This window comes from Peromyscus eremicus, chromosome 9 (assembly GCF_949786415.1).
Source record: "Peromyscus eremicus chromosome 9, PerEre_H2_v1, whole genome shotgun sequence".
NCBI classification, from domain to species: domain Eukaryota; kingdom Metazoa; phylum Chordata; class Mammalia; order Rodentia; family Cricetidae; genus Peromyscus; species Peromyscus eremicus.
The window spans coordinates 85022030-85044458 of NC_081425.1; the positions used below are offsets into that span (position 1 = coordinate 85022030).

At 49.6% G+C, this 22429-nt stretch overlaps 1 protein-coding gene and 1 pseudogene across 2 annotated transcripts in view; one reads left to right on the plus strand and one right to left on the minus strand.

Annotated features, from left to right (window-relative positions):
• Positions 1–403: 403 nt before the first annotated feature.
• Chdh (choline dehydrogenase) overlaps positions 404–22429 on the minus strand; it is a 31453-nt gene continuing 9427 nt past the window's right edge. For both annotated transcript variants that reach the window (XM_059273960.1, XM_059273961.1), the window contains exons 2-8: positions 6100–6861; positions 5254–5405; positions 4400–4529; positions 3358–3492; positions 2796–2938; positions 2245–2347; positions 404–1697 (exon numbers count right to left, since the gene is read on the minus strand). In XM_059273960.1, the coding sequence (XP_059129943.1) occupies positions 1279–1697; positions 2245–2347; positions 2796–2938; positions 3358–3492; positions 4400–4529; positions 5254–5405; positions 6100–6817 (1800 nt within the window). In that variant the 5' untranslated portion in view covers positions 6818–6861 and the 3' untranslated portion in view covers positions 404–1278. The remainder of the gene's footprint in view (positions 1698–2244; positions 2348–2795; positions 2939–3357; positions 3493–4399; positions 4530–5253; positions 5406–6099; positions 6862–22429) is intronic.
• LOC131919072 (corepressor interacting with RBPJ 1-like) lies at positions 10357–11205 on the plus strand (annotated as a pseudogene).

The window sequence follows — 22429 nt, forward strand, 5'->3', positions numbered from 1 at the left end:
TAGGCCATCAGGACTCCAGCGAGGAAGCCCCTGAGTCCCATGTTCTATCCTGAGTTTTGAACCCCAACAGCAATCTCCCCCTTGACGTCTTTGAGTTCTGGGCATGTAACCTTCGCTTTTCATCTTCAGAGACACGTTTCCTTGTGTGGCTACGTCATACCAACATGTGGAGCCTGCCGTGGCCTGCCACAGGGAGAGAAAGGCCTGGCTGTAACTGAGGAGCTCGACGGAGTTCAATCTTCTCTTATCACGGCTGTGCACGAGAGCAGAACACGGCCCTCCCAGGGGTGGCACCCTCACTGCTGAGGACGCCACGGATGACGGCCGCGCGGCACCTGCTCCGTGAGAAGCTCTTGGCAGACCTAGGGTTTTCTTTTGGAACAGGGTGGAAAAAAAAAAAAAAAAAGAAGACAAGGCACAGGTAAGACGAAACAAAAGCAACCTGGTTTTTGAAAGAAATGCGTTGGTTTACTTCAACCTTTCTGAAAGGCCTTTCTCAGACGTCCAGACGGCGGCAGCTCCTGCCACTCCCCGTCAACCCTCGTGGAGCCTGGGATTCTGATATCCCCCTCTATTCTGGGCCTCGCAATGCAGGTTTCTATGCAGTGATTCTTTTCTTCCCTGTTATAGGTGGTGGCTTTGGACATCTTAGAAAAACTGGTCTTCGTTTTCTTGTCCGGGCAGTCAGGACAGGGCAGGTGAGTTGTGTGGTCACTTGAGCCCCCATCCCTGCACCCCACTCTTCAGATTTGAGTCAAGGCAGGAGAAGGGACGGCCAGCACCCTCCAGCTGGCTGCCTTTCCTCTCATCGTGGACATGAGCTCAGGTACTGGCCCTGGCTCTTGGCCTCAGCTAAAGCGTCCTTGGAGAACCCAGTCCAGTTCAAGTACCCTGCCTTTGCAGAAGTGGCCTTAGGTGGGAGGCCAGGGAAGGGATCATTGCACTCCTGGCAGCAGAACACTGGACTGGAGATGGCTGGAGGGCTTGTGAGAAAATCACGCAAGAGTTAACCTCCCGACCTTTTAACCCCAGGAGGTCGGGAGGAGGACCAGCGTGCAGGCTAGCCTTCCTCCGAGGGTCCTCAAGACACTGGGAAAAGGGCCTTGCCTCACTTACTACCATGGCCTTATTTCTTCAGATACCATGAAGGTCTTAGCCATGAGTAGGGATATCTGGGTCCCAAGGTACTACACAGTTTCAGGAACTATCTGGGGGCAGGGCTGTATGACTTGGATCTCCTGACGTGAGTTCGTCTATGATTCTCAGGCAGTGGCTGCCTTAACGCTGGGTGGCCAGAGTCTGCGGCTTGTAGACAGGAACATCCTTGTCCCAGAGTGCAGGATACCCCTTAATAATGTCAGCTGCTTTCTCTGCAATCATTATTGTGGGAGCATTCAGGTTGCCACTGACCACACTGGGCATGATGGAGGCATCGATGACTCTGAGGTTTTCTACCCCGAGGACCCTGGTTTGCAGGTCGACCACGGCAGTGGGGTCAGAGGGCTGGCCCATCTTACAGGTGCAGGATGGGTGGTAAGCACTGTCTGCTTTCGCCCGCACAAAGGCGTCTATCTCTTTATCTGACTGGACATGGCATCCAGGCTGCAGCTCTTTGCCCCGGAAGGGAGCCAAGGCTTCTTGTGCAAAAATCTCTCTGCTCAGCCTCACGCACTGACGGAAGTCCTGGACATCGGTTTCTGTGGAGGAGAGATCAGTGAGTTCTCCTTCTTTTATCCTGCTGGTCAAGTGGAACTGGGGGACAAAGACAGGGACGTGGAGAATCAAGCCGCAAGTGCTTGTCTCCTGCCCAGAAGCAGTTACAGTGCCAGGAGGTCCACGTTTGTGTCTGAGGTCTGCTTTCTCTGCCAACCAGGGGTAAAGATGTGCAATCTGCTCTGGACCATGTGGCTGTCAAGCCCCCATGCCGCCAGGGTAAAACCTTCCCCGTGAGAGGTGAGTATCTGTGCTGCTGTATGCAAAGAGGCGGGCCTGGGAATGCAGCATGATGCTCTCAATGCTAAAAGTACGGGTGGAGAAGGCCGGGCAGGTCGTGTGCACGGGCCTGGCATCTGTACCTACTGCAGATGGGTCTGAAAACTACACCTCTGTCCTGCTGTGCACAGTGAGGCTCCAGGCTACCTTGTGTGACCCAGAACCGAGAGTAACCCCGGTGTTAGGAAAGGGGATCCGCAGTAAGGATTGGGGATAAACCAGGCCCAGGGGACACAACGGCTTCTGAGTTACCTGTTGACAAGTAGTTGGGGTGAATGATAGGGTGGTCCCGAGGGTTGGCACTTCTCAGTTTGAGCCAGCCCACACTGGTGGCCCTCATGGTTCCCACATGTACCTAGGGAAGGTTCAGAGGAAACAGTTCACAGTAATCTCCATTAACTACCACTCAGAAGCTTAGAGAAGGCCCAGGTTCCCTGTGGGTGGGGACTCAGCACTCAATGTGGAGCATACAAAGTTGAGTACCTGACCCTCTTCCAACCACCCCACCCCCTGTCTGGCCTTTATTTCTTTGTCTGAAACTTTCAGGGGATGATCCTGGGGCTGAGGTAGTTTTGCCTGTTCTCACTGGTGTGGATCCTGCCCTCTATACATCCTGCAGACTGACTCCTGGGCTCTCTCCCTGGGGTAAGGTTTGGGCCCCCCTTCCTCTTCCGGTCAGACAATAGCCACTGGGGAGCAGAGTACCAGATGAAGGTCTTCACAGTGGGACAGATAACACCATGAAAGTCTATTCTAACACAGAAGCAGGAAGGCAGGGCATCTGGCCATGGCTGTCTGCGTACCTGGTAAGCATCCTGCTGGGTGGGTTTCCGCCCGTGGTCAATCACTTGGGAGGGCAGGAAGTGGAACTGGATGTCCGGGTGGGGGACCCCAGGCCGGCTGCGGATGAACCCTCCTGTTTCAAGATGGGATGTGGCTCCATCCCCTGAGGATCACATGGGGACAAGGCAGAAGAGTCAGTCAGGGTATGGCAGGTGGGCCAGCTGTTCCCAGAGTCCCTCCTCTTCTTGGGCTTGGGGCTTGGGTTCAAGGTCTGTCCATAATTATTTTCTTTCTCCAGGAGGCCATACCCAGCATTACAACTTTAAATGCCAGCTACATGCCAAGTGAGGGGCTTCAGGTCTGCAAAGGCTACCTGCCTGCCAGGCAGGACCTTTGTGTCCTTGCCTTGCACACAGGAAAATGGGCTCTGGCGACTGCCATCCAACTTCATACCTAGCAACCGGAAGCTCATCTCGGCTCTTCTGGAAGAAAACCATGACGCCCACAGACCATAGCCACCAAGTTCACCAGGAGGTAGGCCCACCTGTTAATGCCACCAAGTTCACCGGGAGACAGGCCCACCTGTGAACCTCCACAACCACTCCAAACCGATGCAGAGCTTCCGCAGAGGCTTCTGGGCCGTGTGGAGGGTGATGGGGTGCGTGCATGCCTGCTGAATGTAGATCTCCAGGTGGTCCTGCAGGTTCTGCCCAACTCCTGACACGGGAAGGAATGGTTAGGAAAAGTGGCTTACACAGGGACAAAACCCTTGGTTTTGGAAATGTCTCTCCAGTCCATTTATCTTTTAAGCCAGTTCCTGCCTGCCCTGGCCCCAGCTTACAAGTTGTCTGCCTGAGTCACTGCTTCGATTCTCTGAGTCAAGTCTGGCCCTCTCTCAAATGTTGCTAAGGCCACCTCCCCTGTCACTCCCTCTTCAGCAGCCACTCAGGTGCCCTTTGGCCAGCCCTTCTCAGCAGCGCCCTCCAAGGACGGGCCCCCGCAATTACAGCAGGTACAGAGTGGTGATTTGTCACTGATGGTTGGCCAGATTGACAGTTGTCAGCCCCCAGTCTCTGGAAGGAGGAAGCAGTCCCAGCATGCTGTGCAGACACTGCTTAAGCTCATTCAATCTCAAGGGCACACTGGGCGGTCGAGACATAGACCACTCCCGCAGGCCTCTCAAGGAAAGCCCTCAGTGAAAGGCCAGCCCCTCGGACATGGAGGACGAGGCAAGAAAGCTAAGCCCTTGGGGACATCACAGACAGTTGAAAAGATGAAGCCCGGGTCTTTTCATGGACAGTGGGTCCGGAGCCCTGAGCTGGCCTTATGTGTGCTTAGAGCGGCTCGCAAATCTTGGGGAGAGACCTTTCACACCACGGACCCTGCTGTTACAGGATGCACTCCTAAAAGGTGCAGAGGCTGCCTGAGGAGGGAGGGACGAAGGGAAATAGCATGAGGAGCCAGGGTCTGGTAATAGGAGTGCCCAGTGAGGCCCAGCGGCCCTCAGACGTGTGAGAAGGACAGATGTGACACTTTGAAGAGACGCCACCTCCCCACTCCAAGCAATAAGCTGCTGGGCTCTCCGGAGCCCGTCCTCTGGGCAGCAGTCGGGAAGGGAGCTCACCAGGCAGGTGGCACACCACAGGGATGCCCAGTTTCTGGAGGTCGTCTGCATTTCCAACACCAGAGAGCATGAGCAGCTGTGGAGAGTTGATGGCACCCCCACTCAGGATCACCTCCTTGCTGGCATAGGCCTGGAAGAGGCAGGGGACCCCCAGTCACACTCCTCGAAAAGCCAGCTGACCTACTGCGGCCTCACGGGGAGGTACCCGGTTACAGCCCCATCACGGGAGCGTGGCCGTGGGAAATTACACCACGTGGAGAGTCTGCTCCCAGGCCCTAGAGTCAAGAGGTGGGAGCTTACTGGTTGGCTACTTAAAAGGCATCTGTACACTGGAGTCACCATGTGTGACTTTCAGTAACAGCCGTAACAGTAACAGGGACAGGGACGGTAGAGCTCCAAGGCGATCAATGATAGCAGACACTAGAGTGATTTGAAGCAAGCCTACGAATATGGGGGAGGGGAGCAAGGCTGTCTCTGAAGCACCACGTATATATAGTATGATTACATTTGTGGGTTTTTAAACTTCTAGGATCAACCTAATGGTTTCTGACAGGCCAGGAATCCGGAACCACATTAGAAGGTACTAGGGGACTCCTTGGGGGTAGATGTGGCAGGCAAGAGGCCCATGGAGGCATTCACATCAGGGTACCATGGAGTCTGCAGGTGCCAGGGGTTGGGGGCTTCCAACCTCTATGTCTTGTGAGACCCCAGGGACAATCCCGCCACCACTACCAGCTGTTAACTCAGCATAGGGACAAGAGCATGTGGCTGGGGAGGACACCCTGAAGGTCAGGTCACTGCCTACCCCTTCCCGCCCTCTTAAGTTCCCGCACCTCCCCCAGGAGTCAGCTCACCTTGTGGCTCTGGCCATTCTTGAAGTACTCCACACCCACTGCACGTGTGCCCTCAAACAGCACTCTGCTCACAAGGGTCTGGACCTCGGCCCTGAGGTTGGGGCGGCTCAGTGCCGGGTGCAAGTAGGCACAGGCTGAGCTCCAGCGCTTCCCTGCAGGATGGAGCAAGATCATGTGTGGCCCGCTGCTCTCTCCCTCATTCCTGGGCAGGAGGAACATGCTGGAGAAAGCAACTCTATCCCGCCCTGGGCTATTCAAGACCTGTCTTCAAGGTATACCCTAGCCTGCAGTCCAGGCTGCTGAGAGCCCCAGGACATGCTTGTCCTGTTGTGGTCAAGGCCCCGTATACCCGCGCTGGGTCTACATGCATCCCCTCCAAGAAGGGGTGATGGCTAACACAAGATACGTAGCCTTGTGCCATCTCTTTCTGCCTCAACTTGCTCATCCGCAAGTCTCTAGAAGACCATGGGTTATTCATGACACAGAGCTGTTTTTCTTCACTCTTCCAAGGCCTCTCCTGCCCCCAGCCAGGCCACTGGGTTCATCCTGGCCATAGGCACCACGGACTGAAATCCCTACACTTCTCAGCTTCCTAGATCTGTGGCTGTAGGGCTTGGCTGCCCCATCAGGCTAGGCAGGACCTTGGAGATTCTGCATTCGCCTCTGCTGTACCACATGGTCTCGAGGCTCAGCGAATGCCCAAGTAGTCGGGCCATCCATGTCTTGTGACGGCTAGGTGAGTCTAGAATTTCCCTCTTACCTAACACCAGCCTTATTTTGGCACTTAGTGACCATGATGGGGTCAGGAGAAATGACTATCACTAGAAGGAGATAATTAATCAGTACCTTGGTGGACGGTCATGTCCATCCAGCCAAAGCCCTCCTGCTGGAAGCCATTCATGTCTTCGGTGAAGGGGTAGCCAGCCTGATGTGCGGCCTGCAGGAAGGCCTGGTGAAGGGGGTGGTTGGTCTTGCCCCGAGACACGTGCAGTGGGCCATCACCACCGCGGTACCTGTTGGGTCCCAGCTCATGTCTCTGTGCCTTGCGGAAGTAGGGCAGGCAGTGCGCATAGTCCCAGCCCTCAGCACCTTGGGAGTGCCAGCGGTTGTAGTCCTCGGCATGTCCACGGATGTAGACCATGGCGTTGAGGGACGAGGATCCCCCCCAGACCCGGCCTCGTGGCCAGTACAATACACGGCCGTCCAGGCCTGGCTGTGCCTCAGTGTGGTAGTACCAGTTGTACTTGTCATCACACAGGTTGGCTACAAGGGCAGCAGGCATGTGGATCTTCCACTGGAGACGCTTGCTCCCCATCACCACGTCCTTAGGACCTGCCTCTAGCAGCAGCACCCGGTGGTTCGGGTCCTCGGTGAGCCGGTTGGCGAGCACACAGCCAGCAGAGCCTGCACCCACCACCACAAAGCTGTACTCATCCTGGCCCATGGAGGCAGCGCTGGCCACAGCACGGCCGCAGGGGTGCCACGACTGGCCCAGCACAGCCCGTGCCAGGGCTCCACGTGGACTCACACGTCCCCTCTTCCAGCCTCTAAGGACGGGCCACATGCTTCCTCTTTATCCACGGACAGGAGTGGGAAGACTCTCTTTTCCTAGAACAGGAAAAATGGCTTCAACACTCTAAACTTCATAGTACACGCAGACGCAGCCTGGAGCTCGGTGGTCATGCTGGCACACCGAAGGACCTGCCTCACTTGGGCAAGGTGTTTTACATGTGATAGGCGTTACCCTGGGGAGCTAGAACCTGGGGTAGGAATTTCATTACAGAGATGGTAATTCAGAACTGGGGTTGGGAAGAAGGGGGCCCTCCACAGGCTGTGGGGCGGGGGGTGGGGGGTTGGGGGGGAGTGGGGCGGGGGTGGGGGGGTGCGTGTCTCTGGCCAACTTCTATGTGATATCCGCCGGAACTTGGAGGCTGGACATGTAGTAGCCCAAGGCTTTCCAGCCTGGCAGAAAGGGGGCTGCTCTCGCTACTTCAGGCAGGACATTGCATTTTCATTACAGGAATACACAGAAGGAGGAAAAAATGCTCTCCAGATGGAGAGGTGCAAAGTAAACAAAGGGAAAGGTCAGTGAAGGTGAGGGGTGAAGACTGTGGAGTTTATAGCCCCGGGGATCCTGGGATGCACCAGGACACTGGGTCGAAGCCACACTTCCCAAGATCACCTTGTAGAGTAGTAGAGTTAACAGAGAAGTGCCAATGGCTTAAAAAATATGAGATTATAATTAAATCATTTTTTCCCTTCCTTTCCTCCCTCCAATTCCCCCTGGGTACCCCACCTTGCTCTCTTTCAAAGTCGTGCCTCTTTTTCTTCAATGGTTGTGACATGTAGATGTATGTGTGTACATAAACACAACCTGCTCAGTCCATAGAATGTCATTTGTATGTACGTACCAGTGACTTTTGATGGGTCCTCTCTCACCAGGGCCCCACACGCTTGGTGCAGAGGTTGAAAAGAGCCTAGGTTTGCTACCGAACTCCCAGTGGCAAGACCGTCTGAAAACGCCCAACAACCTCTTGTCTACATTGAAGCTGAAAGGAACCCCCCCCATTTTCAGCACGGCCTAGGTGCAGATCGTAACAAATCCCCCCAGCTTTATCAGTCCCGTATCAGGTAACGAGGGCCTGTCCTGGAAGCAGAGGCAGGGGACAGAGGGGTCTTCACCTAAGGGAGAAGAAAGTGGCACTTCTGAACACTGTGTCTGAAGTAGGTACTCTGCCAAGAGTCCCCCCCACACCCCCACACCCCCACACCCCCACACCACCACCCTCTCACTCCTGAGCTCCAGGCCCCACATCGGCACAGGGTAGCAATGGCCCAATGCTCAGCTCTCCCGTGGATGAACTAGTTCCATCCTTTGTAAGAAGACACCATTTACCCCAGTCGCCATTAGCCTGTTACACGCGAGTCATTATTCCCTAACAACTGGGGAACACACAAAGTAACAACACTCCTCACAAAGAGAGAAAGCATGCAACAGAAGCAGACCCAGTGGTGTTGGAGCCATCCAACAAGGACATTACACGGGTCAAGGTAACAGCCATTAGAAAGGATTTCCTTGACAAGTGGACATGTTGAACAGAATTTCAAGGAAGTTATTGTGGTGATATAGTGTGTACCCTAATAAACTTGCCTGAGGATCATAGGAAAGAGCCAGCCACTAGATTAGACATAGAGGTCAGGCAGTGGTGGCACACACCGTTCATCCTATCACTCAGAGGCAGAGATCTGGATCTCTGTGAGCTCAAGGCCACACTGGAAACAGAGCCAGGCCATGGTAGCAAACACACCTTTAATCCCAGGAAGTGACATGGCTGGGCAGAAAAAGGTATATGAGGCATGAGGAAACAGGAACTCACGCTCTTTAGACTGGGGATTTCATAGAAGTAACAACTAGTGGCTGGCTGTTCTGCTTCTCTGATCTTTGAGCTTTCACCCTGAGGTGTTTTTTGTTTTTGTTTTTTTATTAAAAGACTGTCTAAGATTTGAACAACAAGTTATCAGTGGGCTGGGGAGAGGTCTCTGTGGGTGAAAGCACTTACGCTACAAGCCTGGGGACTTGAGTTTAGTTACCAGGACCCATGTAAAGAAAAGCCGGACACAGTGGCACACATCTGTAATCCCAGCACTCCTGCAGTGACATGACAGATGGAGACAGGAGAATCGCTGTGAAGACTGTGGAGTCAGCTGGCCTCGAGTACACAGAAAGGCAGAAACAAGAGAGACCCTGCCTCAAACGTATGGAAGGAGAGGTCCAACTCCCCAAAGTTGTCTATGACCTCCGCATCGACACAGTGGCATGTGCATACCCCCCCCCACTAATAAATTAATAGAAATTTGAAATGCTCGATCTTCTTTAAAAACAAAAATGCAAGAAAAAGTACAATACTAGAGATAAACAGGTTTTGATTAGATGTAACAGGAGGGAATCGACGAAGTTGAAGATTAGGTGAAGAGAAATCTCTACATGAAAATGTGGAGAGAGAAGTGAAAAGGGGCAGAGGCGAAAGAATGGGAACCTAGGAGCTTAGACCATCAAGCTAACGTGGGATAAGTAGAGCCTAAGCAGGATAGCTAGATGGAAAAAAAAAAAATGGGTCAGAGCCGGGCGGTGGTGGCGCATGCCTTTAATCCCAGCACTTGGGAGGCAGAAGAAGGCGGATCTCTGTGAGTTCAAGGCCAGCCTGGTCTACAGAGTGAGTTCCAGGATAGGCTCCAAAGCTACACAGAGAGACTCTGTCTCGAAAAACCAAAAAAAAAAAAAAAAAAAAAAGGTCAGTTGCTTGAAAGATACAATGTGCCAAAATGCACACCTTATGAGAAGAAACAAGACACCAGAGTAAGCCAATATACATAATAAATAATAAATAACCATAAGTAATAAATAACAACATTCCAAAACGAAGTAGCAAGCCCAGAGTGATGGATTCTCAGGAAGTTCTCGCAAAGACTTAAGGATGAGAATATACTGATTTTCTCCAGTCCTAGTCAGAAGAATACTTCTTCACCCATTCTGCAAGGCCAGCATCACACTAATACCCAAACCAGACAAAGCACCAAAGAAAGAGAACTACAGATCAGTATCTCTTATGAAGAATGATGATTAAATATGCTGGTGTGGGCCTTACAGTGGGTCAATACAGCTGCCGGGGACAGGCAAGAAAAATCCCTCAGCTAAGTATTAGTAACTTGAATCTAGATTATTTTGTGCCAGCAAAATGGTTCAGAGGATAAGTGTACTTGCTGTCAGGAATGACAACTTGGATTCAATTCCTGGAAACCACATTGTAGAAGGAGAGAACCATCTCCCACAAGCTGACCTCTGACCTCCACACATATGCCACGACATTCTGTCATGTACACACGCATATACACGCAAAAACAAATAAATAAATCTAAAACATTTTTACAGTGTTATGAATCCAGTTACATACAAAAAGACTTATACACCACATTCAAGTGGGGTTGGCCCCAGGGTGTTCACCATTTGAAACATTGCACATTTGAAAAGCAGTTCATGGTGCCCTGGGTGTGTTTACATCCCTCACAGACCTATAAGCTGGCTTCCCTACCTTGGATTCCAAAATGGGGAAATCATTCATCCATTTCATGTGTAAAAAGGACTTTTACCCTGTATCCAAATCCAACATCAAGAAGGTAGGGCTGGCAGAACAGAAGACATCACATGACAAAAAGAAACAAGAAAAATTAATGCAGCGGTACCTTAAAGAACAAGAGTCACAGTATGACAAGAATCAGTCACGAGAGTCAGTCACGGGATGACAGGAGTCACGGGATGACAGATTGCTTGTGGGAGATGAGCACGTAAATGGCCTGAGTGTCATGTATGAGGCCTCAGCAGGAATTAAAGAAGAAAACAAAGAGAAGAAATGGAAGGAGAGACCGATCACAAATGTGAGTGGCAGAAAAGATCTCCAAGAGAAAAATATGTCCAAGATGACATGAACATCAAAGATCAGCCCTTTGGTATTCGGGTTCAAAATGTAAAGTGTATTAAATGTCACAAGTGGGGTCATGTCAGCACAGATGGAGACTGCCCCTTGTTTGGCCTTCCTGGAACCAATTCAGTTCCTACTGAGATCTCAGGGCCGTCGATGTAGCCCTTGGAGCTAATATCGGAGGTGAGAAACAATGGGTTTGCACTGAACGAAATGTACTATGGAGAAACTTGACCACAAAAGATCCATCACAGGAATATGTTGCAAGGGACGGTAAAGAAGAGCCTGGAATTCAATTCTTAACGTTGCTGGGACCCAACAGAACCAGAAGCTTCTGGGAAAAACAGATCCCCTCTTCCTTTGCTAAGACTTCAGGAAGCAGCAGCGAGAATAGCAAAGAAAAGAGAAGAGAAGGAGAAGAGGAAGAAAATCATTCAGCAGAGACTGTAAGAGGACAAATCTCGGCACTTCATGAAGAACTAGCAGTCACGGTGACAGAGGAGAAAGCCAGGGAAAAAAAATGAAGGTTTCTAAAACGAAAGAGTTCTGAGAGCAAGTCCAGAAGCCATCATCCCAGTCTGAAAAGGAAAGGGCCCGCTCTGTCGGGGGATCTGAAGTCACTGCAGGGCTGAGGGCGGCGGGAGAGGCGGAATCCAAGTGGTCCCAAGCAAAGCGAGATGCGAAGCTGAGCACTGCAGAGTCCAGTGAAGAGTGGACTCTGGAAAGGACGCCAGGAACCTCGGTGGTACAGAAGAGAGAGCACACAGTGAGCACCCTGGAGAAGAGCACAGCAGTGCCACAGAGCGAGGGCAGAAGGGAAGCAGAGCCCTGGAGCAGCCGCCTGAGAGAAAAAGGACTCCATTTCCTCCCTATCTTTAGCAAGTCATTATCACTCTAACTAAAAAAAAAAAAAAAAAACAACTTAATTTTCCATCTCTGTAAATTGTCATTTCAAGTATACAATAACATGAGTACCACAAAGGTTGACGTTTGCAGGTATTTGTAGGCAATCTATTTAGGGGTATAGGAAAAAAAATTTTTTTTCTGTTGGTAATTGTTTCTTATGCCTTGTACAAGATTTAAAATATATAAGTAACTATGTGACTTTATTTTTTGTTCTGAAACACCATTTAAATAGCGATAGAACACTGAAAGAAAAGAAAGAGAAAATCAGTTGGTGAAGCCAGGGGTGGTGGCACACACCGTTAATCCCAGCTCATGGGAGGCAGAGGCAGATGGATCTCTGTGAATTCAAGGCCAGCCTGGTCTACAAATTGAGTTTCAAGATAGCCAGAGTTGTTAAAAAGAGAAACCCTGTCTGGAAAAAACAAGAGAGGGGGAAAAAAGAAAAATAAAACAAATGAAGGAAGAAACAAAGATAATTATTACAGGAGATGTGGAAACAAGATATACAGAAAAGGCATTTGGCAAAGTTTTTAAAAAGTGCCTTTCCATTGTGCAACATGAGACCGATTATCTATAAAGCTCCTATAGTGAACTCCAGGGTTGGTGGTGAAGAACTCAAAAGCATTCCCTCCAAAATCAGGAGCAAGGCAAAGACACCCTCTCTAATTCTAACATCACACTGGCCATTACAGATACCTCAACAGTCAAGAGGAGGAAGTTATTCCGACTGGGAAAAAAGACGTGAACTCTTCCTGGCCGATGTGCTCATCTATGTAGAAAATCTGAAAGAACTGGTCAAAAAAGTTCCTGGGACTGCTTGTCACAGGGTAACACAGGGTGAGACGCAAGCATCATCACTCTCCAGAATGCCAGCAACGAGTGTGGTGGTATTGTGTTCCCCAAAATATTGTGTACCTTAATAAACTTATCTGGGGTCAGAGAACAGAAAAGCCACAAGATACTTAGGCTAGAAAATGTTAGCACACGCCTTTAATCCTAGCATTCCAGAGACAGAAATCCCTCTGGATCTCTGTGAGTTCAAGGCCGCATTGGAAACAGCCAGGCATGGTGACTCATGCCTTTAATCCCAGAAAGCAGCCTTTAATCCCGGGGAGTGGTGGTAGAAAGCAGAAAGGTTTATAAGGCGTGGGGACCAGAAACTAGAAGCATTTGGCTGGTTAAGCTTTCAGGCTTTGGAGCAAGACAGTTCAGCTGAGATTCATTCTGGATGAGGACTCAGAGGCTTCCAGTCTGAGGAAACAGGACCAGCTGAGGAACTGGCAAGGTGAGATAGCTGTGGCTTGTTCTGTCTCTCTGATCTTTCAGTTCACCCCAATAACTGGCCTCGGGTTTGATTTTATTAATAAGACTCTCTAAGATTCATGCTACAACAAGCATGGGGTACCTGGAAGGAAAACACGACGCTATTTAACGCAATGTACCAAATAAAAAGGACCAAATCTAAAACACATTTGCAAAGGCTAGCTACCAAACTCTAACGAAAGATATCAGAGAAAAACCAGCTACGTGGAGAGACATTCTGAATTTGTGGGTAGGGAGATTTCAATGTTGTCAGTTTTCTTTACATTTTGATTTACAAATCAATGCAATGCAATCCCAATAAATACCCAAGCAAGATTTGTGAGTATTGACATGCAGTGTCTATATGCAGAGGCAGAAGGCCTCAGACGGCCAACACAAGGGTCAAAGGGAGCAGACGAGTAGGAGGGCTGGCACACCCGAAGTCCAGCCTTGCTGGGAAGCACAGTAACTGAGACAGTGTGGCCCGGCCAGCGGAACACGTGACCGTCAGCAGAACAGAGCAGAACCCAGAAACAGTCACGTAAACAGATCAGCTGATCCTTGTCTAAGAAACAAAGCCGGGAAATGGAGAGAAACGGTCTGCCAGGACCACTGCACACGAACAAGTGAAGCTGGACTTGGGCGTGTCTTAAAAGTTAATGGATCACAAACCCAAGAGTAAAACACGAAGCTGTAAAAAAAAAAAAATCCCAGAGCACCACAGGAAAGCTCACTGTGTGGGCCTGACAAAGATTTCCTAAGATAGGATGCCAAAGGCACACACTAAAACAAACAAACAAACAAACAAAAACAAAAGTGATGAACTAGATCTCATCAACATAAAAAATATCTACTAAGATACTGTCAAGAGAATGAAAGAATAAGCCCACTGGGTGGACTTGTAATGAACCGTCACATAAAACATACACATCATATACTCCTAAGGCCATCAGCAACAAATGTCCTGATTGCCAAATGAGTCCAAGACATAAAGAGACACTTATGAAGAAGATACACATGTCTGGATCTTAAGCATTTAAGGATAAGTGGCACAGCCCACGCCACCAGGGAAGTCCCACTGAAAGATAACAGACTCCACTGTGCAGTGAGTGATGGCCGTACAGACTGCAGAAGTAGTGTAGAAGAGCCACACGAAGAAATGGACACATCCGGGCATGGTGGAGCGTGCTTGGATTAACAGCACCTGGGAGTCTGAGGCCGGAGGACACAACTTTAAGACCAGCGTGGGCTACATAGAACCTTTTCTATGTAGAAAAGAGAGCGAGAAGGAGATGAAGGAAGGAGGGAAGGGGGAAAAGGAGGGAGGAGAACCCCAACAGAGCAGTGAATGAACCGCAGCATCTCAGCTCAGCATGGATGGATCCAAAAAGTGTAGTCATAATAGAGGAAGAAAACCACAGGAGCTTGTAGCCTGTATGAATTTTAAAGCATGCAATTCATATATGCATGAAAGCTCTAGAATTTATGAAGCACAAACTAATAGATTTGAAGAGAAAATAGTTGTACAATAACTGAAGACTTCAATGTTCGGGGTTCCATGATGATAGATTACTAAGGTGATAGAAGGGAGAAAAACTCCACAAGCCAATTGGACATAACAAATGTATACAAAGCATTCAACTGAACAACAAACACATTTTTTTTCCCTCAAGTGTACACAAGCCAACCTCTAGGACAGCTTGTACATTTTTAAAGACAGAAAACATACCAGGAACGCATTCGCACAGCAGTGGAACGGAACTAGAAGTCAATAAACAGAAGAAAAACTCACAAAAATATGAGATTAACACTTCTAAAAGCCCAGTGTGTCAGAGAAGAAATCACAGAGGAAATTAGAAACATGTGAGCCAGATAGAAAAGAACCACCACGGACCACCACAGCTTACGCAACACCACAGCTTACGCAACGTGGTGAAAGCCATGTTATCAGCGCGTGCTGAGCTGCATCTGCTACCCTCAAACAGAGGGAAGATCTTTATCCTGTGAGCAACTAGAAAACAGAACAAACTAAACCAAGGCCAGCAGAGGGAAGGAAACCGTGGCGATGAGAGCAGAGATAAAGAAAAACAATGGAGGAAGCTGATGAAGATAAATAAAAGCTGGCTTGAAGAGCAACAGCAAAATCGATAAGCCTCAGCGCCGCGTTCAATGCTGACAGCAAGAAAGCTTTTCAGCTAAGAACGGGATCAACACACTAGTGCAAGTTCTTTCCAAAAGAATTACAGAGAGAGAGAGACAGACAGACAGACAGACAGACAGAGATTACTATAGGTATTAAATTTAATAGTTATATAAAATCAGTTGCATTTCTATACAGTAGTGACAGTCTGAGAAATGAAGGAGGAGCTTACATGTGTAACGGCATAAAAAAGAATAAAATAAGGGCTAGAGAGAGAACTGAGTTCAGATCCTAGCACCCATGTAAAAAAAAAAAAAAAAAAAACCAAAAAGCTAGACATGTCTGTGCTTGCACAAGTAACCCCCCCACCACACCACCACGGTGGGCAGAGACAGGAGGATCACTGGGGCTTGGGCTCCTCAAGCCTAGGTCTAGGTTCATCAAGAAACCCTGTCTCAAAGGAATAAGGCAGAGGAAGGAAAGGGTAATGGAGCAGGGCACCTGATAGCCTCCTCTGGCCTCCCTGTGTGTGTTCATGGGGGTGTGCACAGAGTGGGGGAGGGAGGAGAAGAGAGAGGGAGGGAGGAAGGGAAGGAGGGAGGAAGGGAGAGAGGGGGGAGAGAGAGAGAGAGAGAGAGAGAGAGAGAGAGAGAGAGAGAGAGAGAGAGAGAGAGAGAACAAAAGATTGGGATTAAATTAAGAAATACTACATTAGTTATTAGTTACTTTACTGTTGCTGTAACAAACTACCGGACAATAGCAGCCTAAAGAAGAAAGGTTTTGCTTTGGCTCAGGGCATGAAAGGATACAATCTATCACAGAGGGGAAGGAATGGAGGCAGGCCTGTGAAGTGGCTGGTCACATCACCTTTGCACTCAGGCAGCAGAGAGAGATGAATGCTGGCCTCTGCTCACTTTTTCTTATTCAGTCTAGGGCCTCAGCTTGTGACATAGCCCCACTCACATTCAGGGTAGGTGGGTGCTCCTGCCTCCCCATCAAATTTCTGGAAATGCCCACACTAACACAACCAGAAGTGTGGACTCTAGAAGATTCTGAATCCTGGCAGGTTAAAAAATCAAGATTAACCATCACATTGGTTATTGAAGACTATAAAATGTTGCTGAAAAGACAAAAAAAAATGGTATTAAAATAGAAAAATATCCCACGTTCATAGGTTCTAAGAATTACTGTTGTCAAGATACAGTAGCACCAATGTAATGGGTAGATTTCTACCAGGGTTTCAATGGTATTTCTTTTTTGCAGCAGAAAAACTAATGTTGGACGTCAGTGAGATGTCAACAGGAAAAGGTGCTTGCTACCAAACCCGACAACCTGAGTTTGAGCCCAGAACCTCTATGTTGAGAACAGAGGAGTGATTCCCACAACTTGTCCTCCAACCTTCACGAAAACACAGTGGCACATGCACGCAGGATAGATACAAGAATTCGAGGAAAGAAAAAAGGGGAAATGCATTTCAGAAATGGTATGGAATCAATCAAGGGCGTCCAAACGGAAAAACAACAATAACAAAAACACCAAACCAAAACCCGAGGAAGACTAGCAAAGCTAGAAGACTCACAGTTCTGGATTTTAAACCACCGCAAATCCGTAGTCACCCAAACTGCTGCCCTGTCAGAAGCACAGACATGTGGACCAGTGCAGTCAAGCAGAAGGGAGCCCTCGCATGGAGGGCCCAACCGGCTCTCAACCAGCGCCCAAATCATTCAAAGAGGAAACGAAGGTCTTCTTAACCAACGGCGCACGGGAAGCAAGTCACACGCTAGAGTGTGAACTTGGACCTTTGCTTGTGTCCCAGACAAAAATCAATCCAAGAAGCTGGGGAGATGGTTCAGTTAGGCAAGTGTTTGCCGTGCGAGCCTGAGGACCCGAGTTCAGATCCCCAGAACCGACGTGAAAGCCAGGTGGGGGGGGTGGGGGGGGTTGGGGAGATGGTTCCAATGAGTGAAGTGCTTGCTGTCCACAGCCAGGAGGAGCTGAACTCCAGTCTGCAGTAACCCCAGGGCTGTGGAGTGTGGAGACAGGAGGATTGCTGGAATTTGCTGGCCACCAGCCTAGCTTCGGTTCGCTTGTTTCAAGGGGAAAAGGTAAAGAGTATTGTCCTCATTTGGTGACCATGAAAACAACGTGTACATAACACACACACACACACACACACACACACACACACACACAAATAGTCAGACAGACAGACAGAGAGCGCACCAGATGTGGCAGTACGTGCATGTGATCTCACTGCTGGGAAGGCAGAAATAGGAGGGTTCCTAGGACTTGATGGCCAACCAGCCCAGCTGAATCAGGAGCTCAAGGTTCAATAAGAGACCCTAGCTCAAAAATTAAAGTGGAGTCAGGTGTGGTGGTACATGCCTTTAATCCTAGCACTCAGGAGGTAGAGGGCAGGCAGATCTCTGTGAGTCTGAAGTAGCTTAGGCAATGTAAATAAATAAATAAATAAATAAAGTGAGATGGAGAATTAAGAAGACACCTCATACTGACCTCTGGCCGTGTGCATGCACAGCCACACCCATATGCACACACATGAACGTGCATACATGAGTATACCACACACACACACACACAGCGACTAATTCAGAACAGATCAGAGACATAAGAGCAAGTCATAAAATTAGAAAACTCTCAGATGAAAACATGGCAGAAATCTTCATGACATTAGAGTTGGTGACTTTTCTCAGACATCATGCCAACATGACAGGAAATAAAAGAAAAAAGGACACTTGCCATCTCAGCACCCTCGAGGCAGAAACAGGAGAGCAGTGTGTGAGGCCAGCCTGGCCTATGGGGAGGTCCAGGGCTGCTTTGCAAGACACTGTTTCCAGAAACAAAATCCAAGTGCAGTGAGTGACAAACCCACAGAACAGAGAGCACCAGCCAGCCCCAGTCCGATAAAGCACTATTATCCAGGGCGCACAAAGACCTCCCGGAACTCAGCAACAGCAAAAGCCCCACGGACACACACAGATGAGGACTTAAGTAGACATTTTTTTTTTTTTCCAGAGAAGAGGATAGGGGAGCACAAAAAGATGCTTAAGCCTCACCAGTCATTAGAGAAATACAATCCAGAGCCACAGGGAGCGATCAGCTCATACCCACCTGTATGCCTAGAACGGAAACAAATGGAACATAGCAAGAGTTGGCCAGGACGTCCAGAAGTTACAGCCCTTGTACACTGCTGTGATAGCGTCAAATGTTACAGCCACTCGGGGAAAACAAAGTAGCAGTTTTTCCAGAAGTTTGAGAGTTGCGCATGCCTCAGTAATCCTACTGAGTATCCAGGGGAGATGAAAGAAAGGGTCCCCACTGGCAATGCCACACCAGTGTTGTAGCAGCCCTCATCCCAAGAACCAGGCAGCAAGAAGCAGGCTGGCGTATTCAGATGAATAGATAAGAATGTGGCATGTAAAGACAGTGGACCATTATTCATCTTTAAAAAGGAATGGAATTCTTATACAAACTAAAACATGAATGAAACTGGAAATCATTATACGTGAAATAAGCCACATACCCAAGGATGGGTGATTTGTAGACAGAAAAACTGGATTTTAAAAGTGGGAAAGTGTATAACGGGAGAAAAGCTTCTGTTTGGTGAGCTGAAGAATTGTGGAAATGTCCCACCGTGGTAAAGGTTATGACTGAACTGTAAACTTAAAAATGACTAAAATAATCACTCCCCACTGTCTCCCAGCCCATTAAAAAAAAGGACAAACAAAAACCAACAACAATAACAAAACAAACAAACAAATAAAAAACCTACCCTTAGAAGAAGGGCCCCACAAGCGGTTTCTGGGTGGTGCTGTGAAGTAACTCAGTCATTTGAATGAGAAAGGTATAAATATTTCGGGCTAGGGCTAGGCTCAGTGGTGCATGCCTATTATGCCCAGATCTCCAAAAGACCACCACAGAGACCTAATCCTGTATGTAAAAGCAAAGAGCCTTTATTTTTCAAGCCCCGAGCTTGGTCTCTCTGCCCGACACAGCCATGAGAGCAGAGAGCCCAGAGCCCAGGCAAGGTGGGGTTTTTATCATAGCAGAGGTTGGGGTGAGAGGATATCCAGAGTTCAGGACCCTGATTGGCTGACATTTGTCTAAGGGCATAGGGAATGTTTGGAATGTCAGGTATTTCCCCTTAGACGCAGGCCCCACTGGGTGGGGACAGCTCATGGCTTTTCCTGGGTCCAGCTGTTGCCCTGTCTGGGCCGCTAAGCCTGTCATGGCAGCTGTGTGGTCAAGTTGTAACTCAGAGGCTGAAAGAATGGCAGCTCCAGGCCCGCTGGGAGTGCAAAGCCAAACATTGTCATAAACCACTAAATGAAACGATCAAGTCAGACCAGACCGGTGTGAGAACAGCAGTTACTCTGAGCAGGGAAGGCACCCCCAAGTTTTCAATGTGCAACTGCCATTTTTTTTTTTTTTTTTTTTTTTTTGGTTTTTCGAGACAGGGTTTCTCTGTGTAGTTTTGCGCCTTTCCTGGAACTCACTTGGTAGTCCAGGCTGGCCTCGAACTCACAGAGATCCGCCTGGCTCTGCCTCCCGAGTGCTGGGATTAAAGGCATGCGCCACCACCGCCCGGCCGCCATGTTTTATTTCATACTCCAGGCCACAGGGACAGTAAAGTGGACAGATTTCTGAGCCTCTTCCTGGAGGAGGGGGCCTGCTGAGGAGCTGGAGGCTTTCCTCTCAAGGCTGAGTTTCCCTTCTCCTGTGCCCCCGGCATTGCCAAGATCACAACCTCTGCCACATGTGAGTCTTCAACTCCACCATGATACCCTTGCCCCCAACTCAGGTTAGTGTGGGTCTGGACCTGAGATAGCCAAAGATCTGTCTGGATGTGGTGTACAGATCAAATATGGAGAGGAAGAGCAGAAGTTAAATGGAGAATCCCAGACACAGGGCCTCCACGGCGCTGCCCTGCTGTCACATGACCTAAGACTGGAAGTGGGTATTGCACAGTATGTGCAACTCTGTGGTAAGAACACTGGCCATTTCATATGTACATTCAGATTGCACGTGGTTTTGAGTCTGTGACCAGTTACACAAGTCTGATGATTTTGGGGTGGTGTTAAGTTACAAAGGAACTGGAGCCAGAATAAAGTGTGTACCCCATTCCCTTACTTGGGATACATCTGTCTGCAGGGCTGTGCAGCTGGAACACTAGAAACCATCTGAAAGGAACTTTTGAACAGGGCTCCTAATGACACTCTCTTCCGTGTGTGTGTGTGTGTGTGTGTGTGTGTGTGTGTGTGTGTGTGTGTGTGTGTGGTGTGTTTCCTTTCTAATATTCTCCCAGTACATACTAAGTACATACATACTATACCAGGGTCAGCCCCATGGACCCCAAAGGTCCTGGCTTTCAGTCACCCAAAAAGAACCTGCTCTGAAGAGGGCTGAGCACACCCAGGCAGGCCCACGGTCTAGCCAGGCTTAGAAGCTGTTTTGACCTGAGGAACTCAGGCTCCTTGACAAATACTGATTCTGTTCTGGGCCCATTTGGGGAGCAGTAAGCCTTTCCAGAATAATGGGCACACTGGGATCTTAAAGGCACAGTCCTTGGTCTTAGCTGTCTCACTTCCAGGAATGTAACTAGAAGAGAATGTTGCACAGCTAGACCCGAAGGGGATCGGTCCTGGGTTGTTAACACCACGAAGAAACGTATCTGAATGCCCACCAACAGAGTTCTGCTTGCTAAAAAATGTGTCCGTCCATACAAAAGGGTCCTGCAAACCCATTTAAACAGTGACTATATGGCCCTAGCAACCTCAGCAGGCTCAGGGAGACCTGAGTCCAGAGCATAGTTACCAGAGAGCTTCAAGGCCCAGAAAAGTCACTTCCCGGCTCTGGGTCCCAGGACTGCTTCAGGCTCCTATTGGGCCTTCATGCCTGTTGCTCCTCCTAGAGCACACATCTCCAAGGCAGCAGCAAAACCCATGCTGGAGGCCATGGTCGCTCTTGCCAATCTGGGAGTCATTCTCGTTTGGAGGATTTGGGGTAGAACATCTGAACTTTGTCACCTGGCCTTCTAGCGCTGGCTTTGACTTGCAATCTCCAGAGGACCCGGATGAGGCTGCCAACTGAGAATGGGTTTGTGCAGGAAGGAAGAGTCTCTATGTACACTGTACCGTGTATCAAACTGACAAGAGGAACAGCTGCCTGAGCTGAGCACCTGGCATGAGTTACGCCATTAAGTCCCCCGAAGGTACAGGAGACGCAAGGATCTTCACCGTCACTACCCAAGGGAAGTAAGCCCCAGCGAGTCGGATCCCTGCCCATGCTCTGCTCACCGTCACTACCCAAGGGAAGTAAGCCCCAGCGAGTCGGATCCCTGCCCATGCTCTGCTGTCAAGTCGGAGGATGGACCCACCCCCACCACAGTCCCTACCAATTAAGCCACATCAAGGCAACCCAAAGGTCATACATAGTCTGAACAGAGAGAGACAGGGCTGGTGGCACTGGGTTACTGGATGGGCATGAGGCACCAAACACCCATGCCAGAACAAAGGAGGCCAAGAAGTTGGCAAAGGTTTGGCTGCTTTCCTGCAGCCCAGCGGATCCTTGCTCAGTGCCACCACTACCTCATCGCCAGACCTACAGCATTTCTGGTGAGTGCAGCGGTGGCCGAGGGGCGGGGGGGGGGGGGGGGGGGGGGGGGGGGGCGGGAAGAGCCTCAGCCACCGAGCTGAGACTTATGGTCTAGTGGCCCTAATAGGACCTTCACTGTCACCTCCAGGCCCCTCCCAGCAGCCCAACTCCTTAGAATATCACTGTCATTCTAAGAGCCAGCCCAGCTGGTCTCTGCCTGTCACCTCCCACCCCACTGTGAGCTGCTCCTTCCTTCCAAATGCATGTACCAGCCCCGTGCATGTGTCGCTCTTTTCTCCAGGTGCTTGTTGTGCCAGTTTCTGTTCCACTGGCTTCCTCTTCCCTTTTCTCTGGCCTCACTTAAATATCAGCATTGTAGAGAAACCTTCGTCTACACTGGCCATGTTCATCCCGGGACTTTTCTGTGTACCGCTTTCCAAGTGCTGAGCCTAGCTTAGAGGCTGTACTCTGGCATACTTGCTGCAGAGAAACACTCACAGATGGATCTGCACGTGGCCTATACAGCCAACTGTCCCTGGCAGTCTGAGATGTTGGGACCAAGCCTGTATCTGTGCTAGGACAGACAGGAAGCGCCAGGCAGGAGAGACACAGGAAGTTCTGGGTCCTCACCGGGCCGTGGCTACCTGGACATGTGCACAGATCAAAGTCACTATGACAGGCACTTCACTGCGTGCCTGGTGCACCCCAATGAACTAAAAGCTTTGCCAGGAAGAGTGTG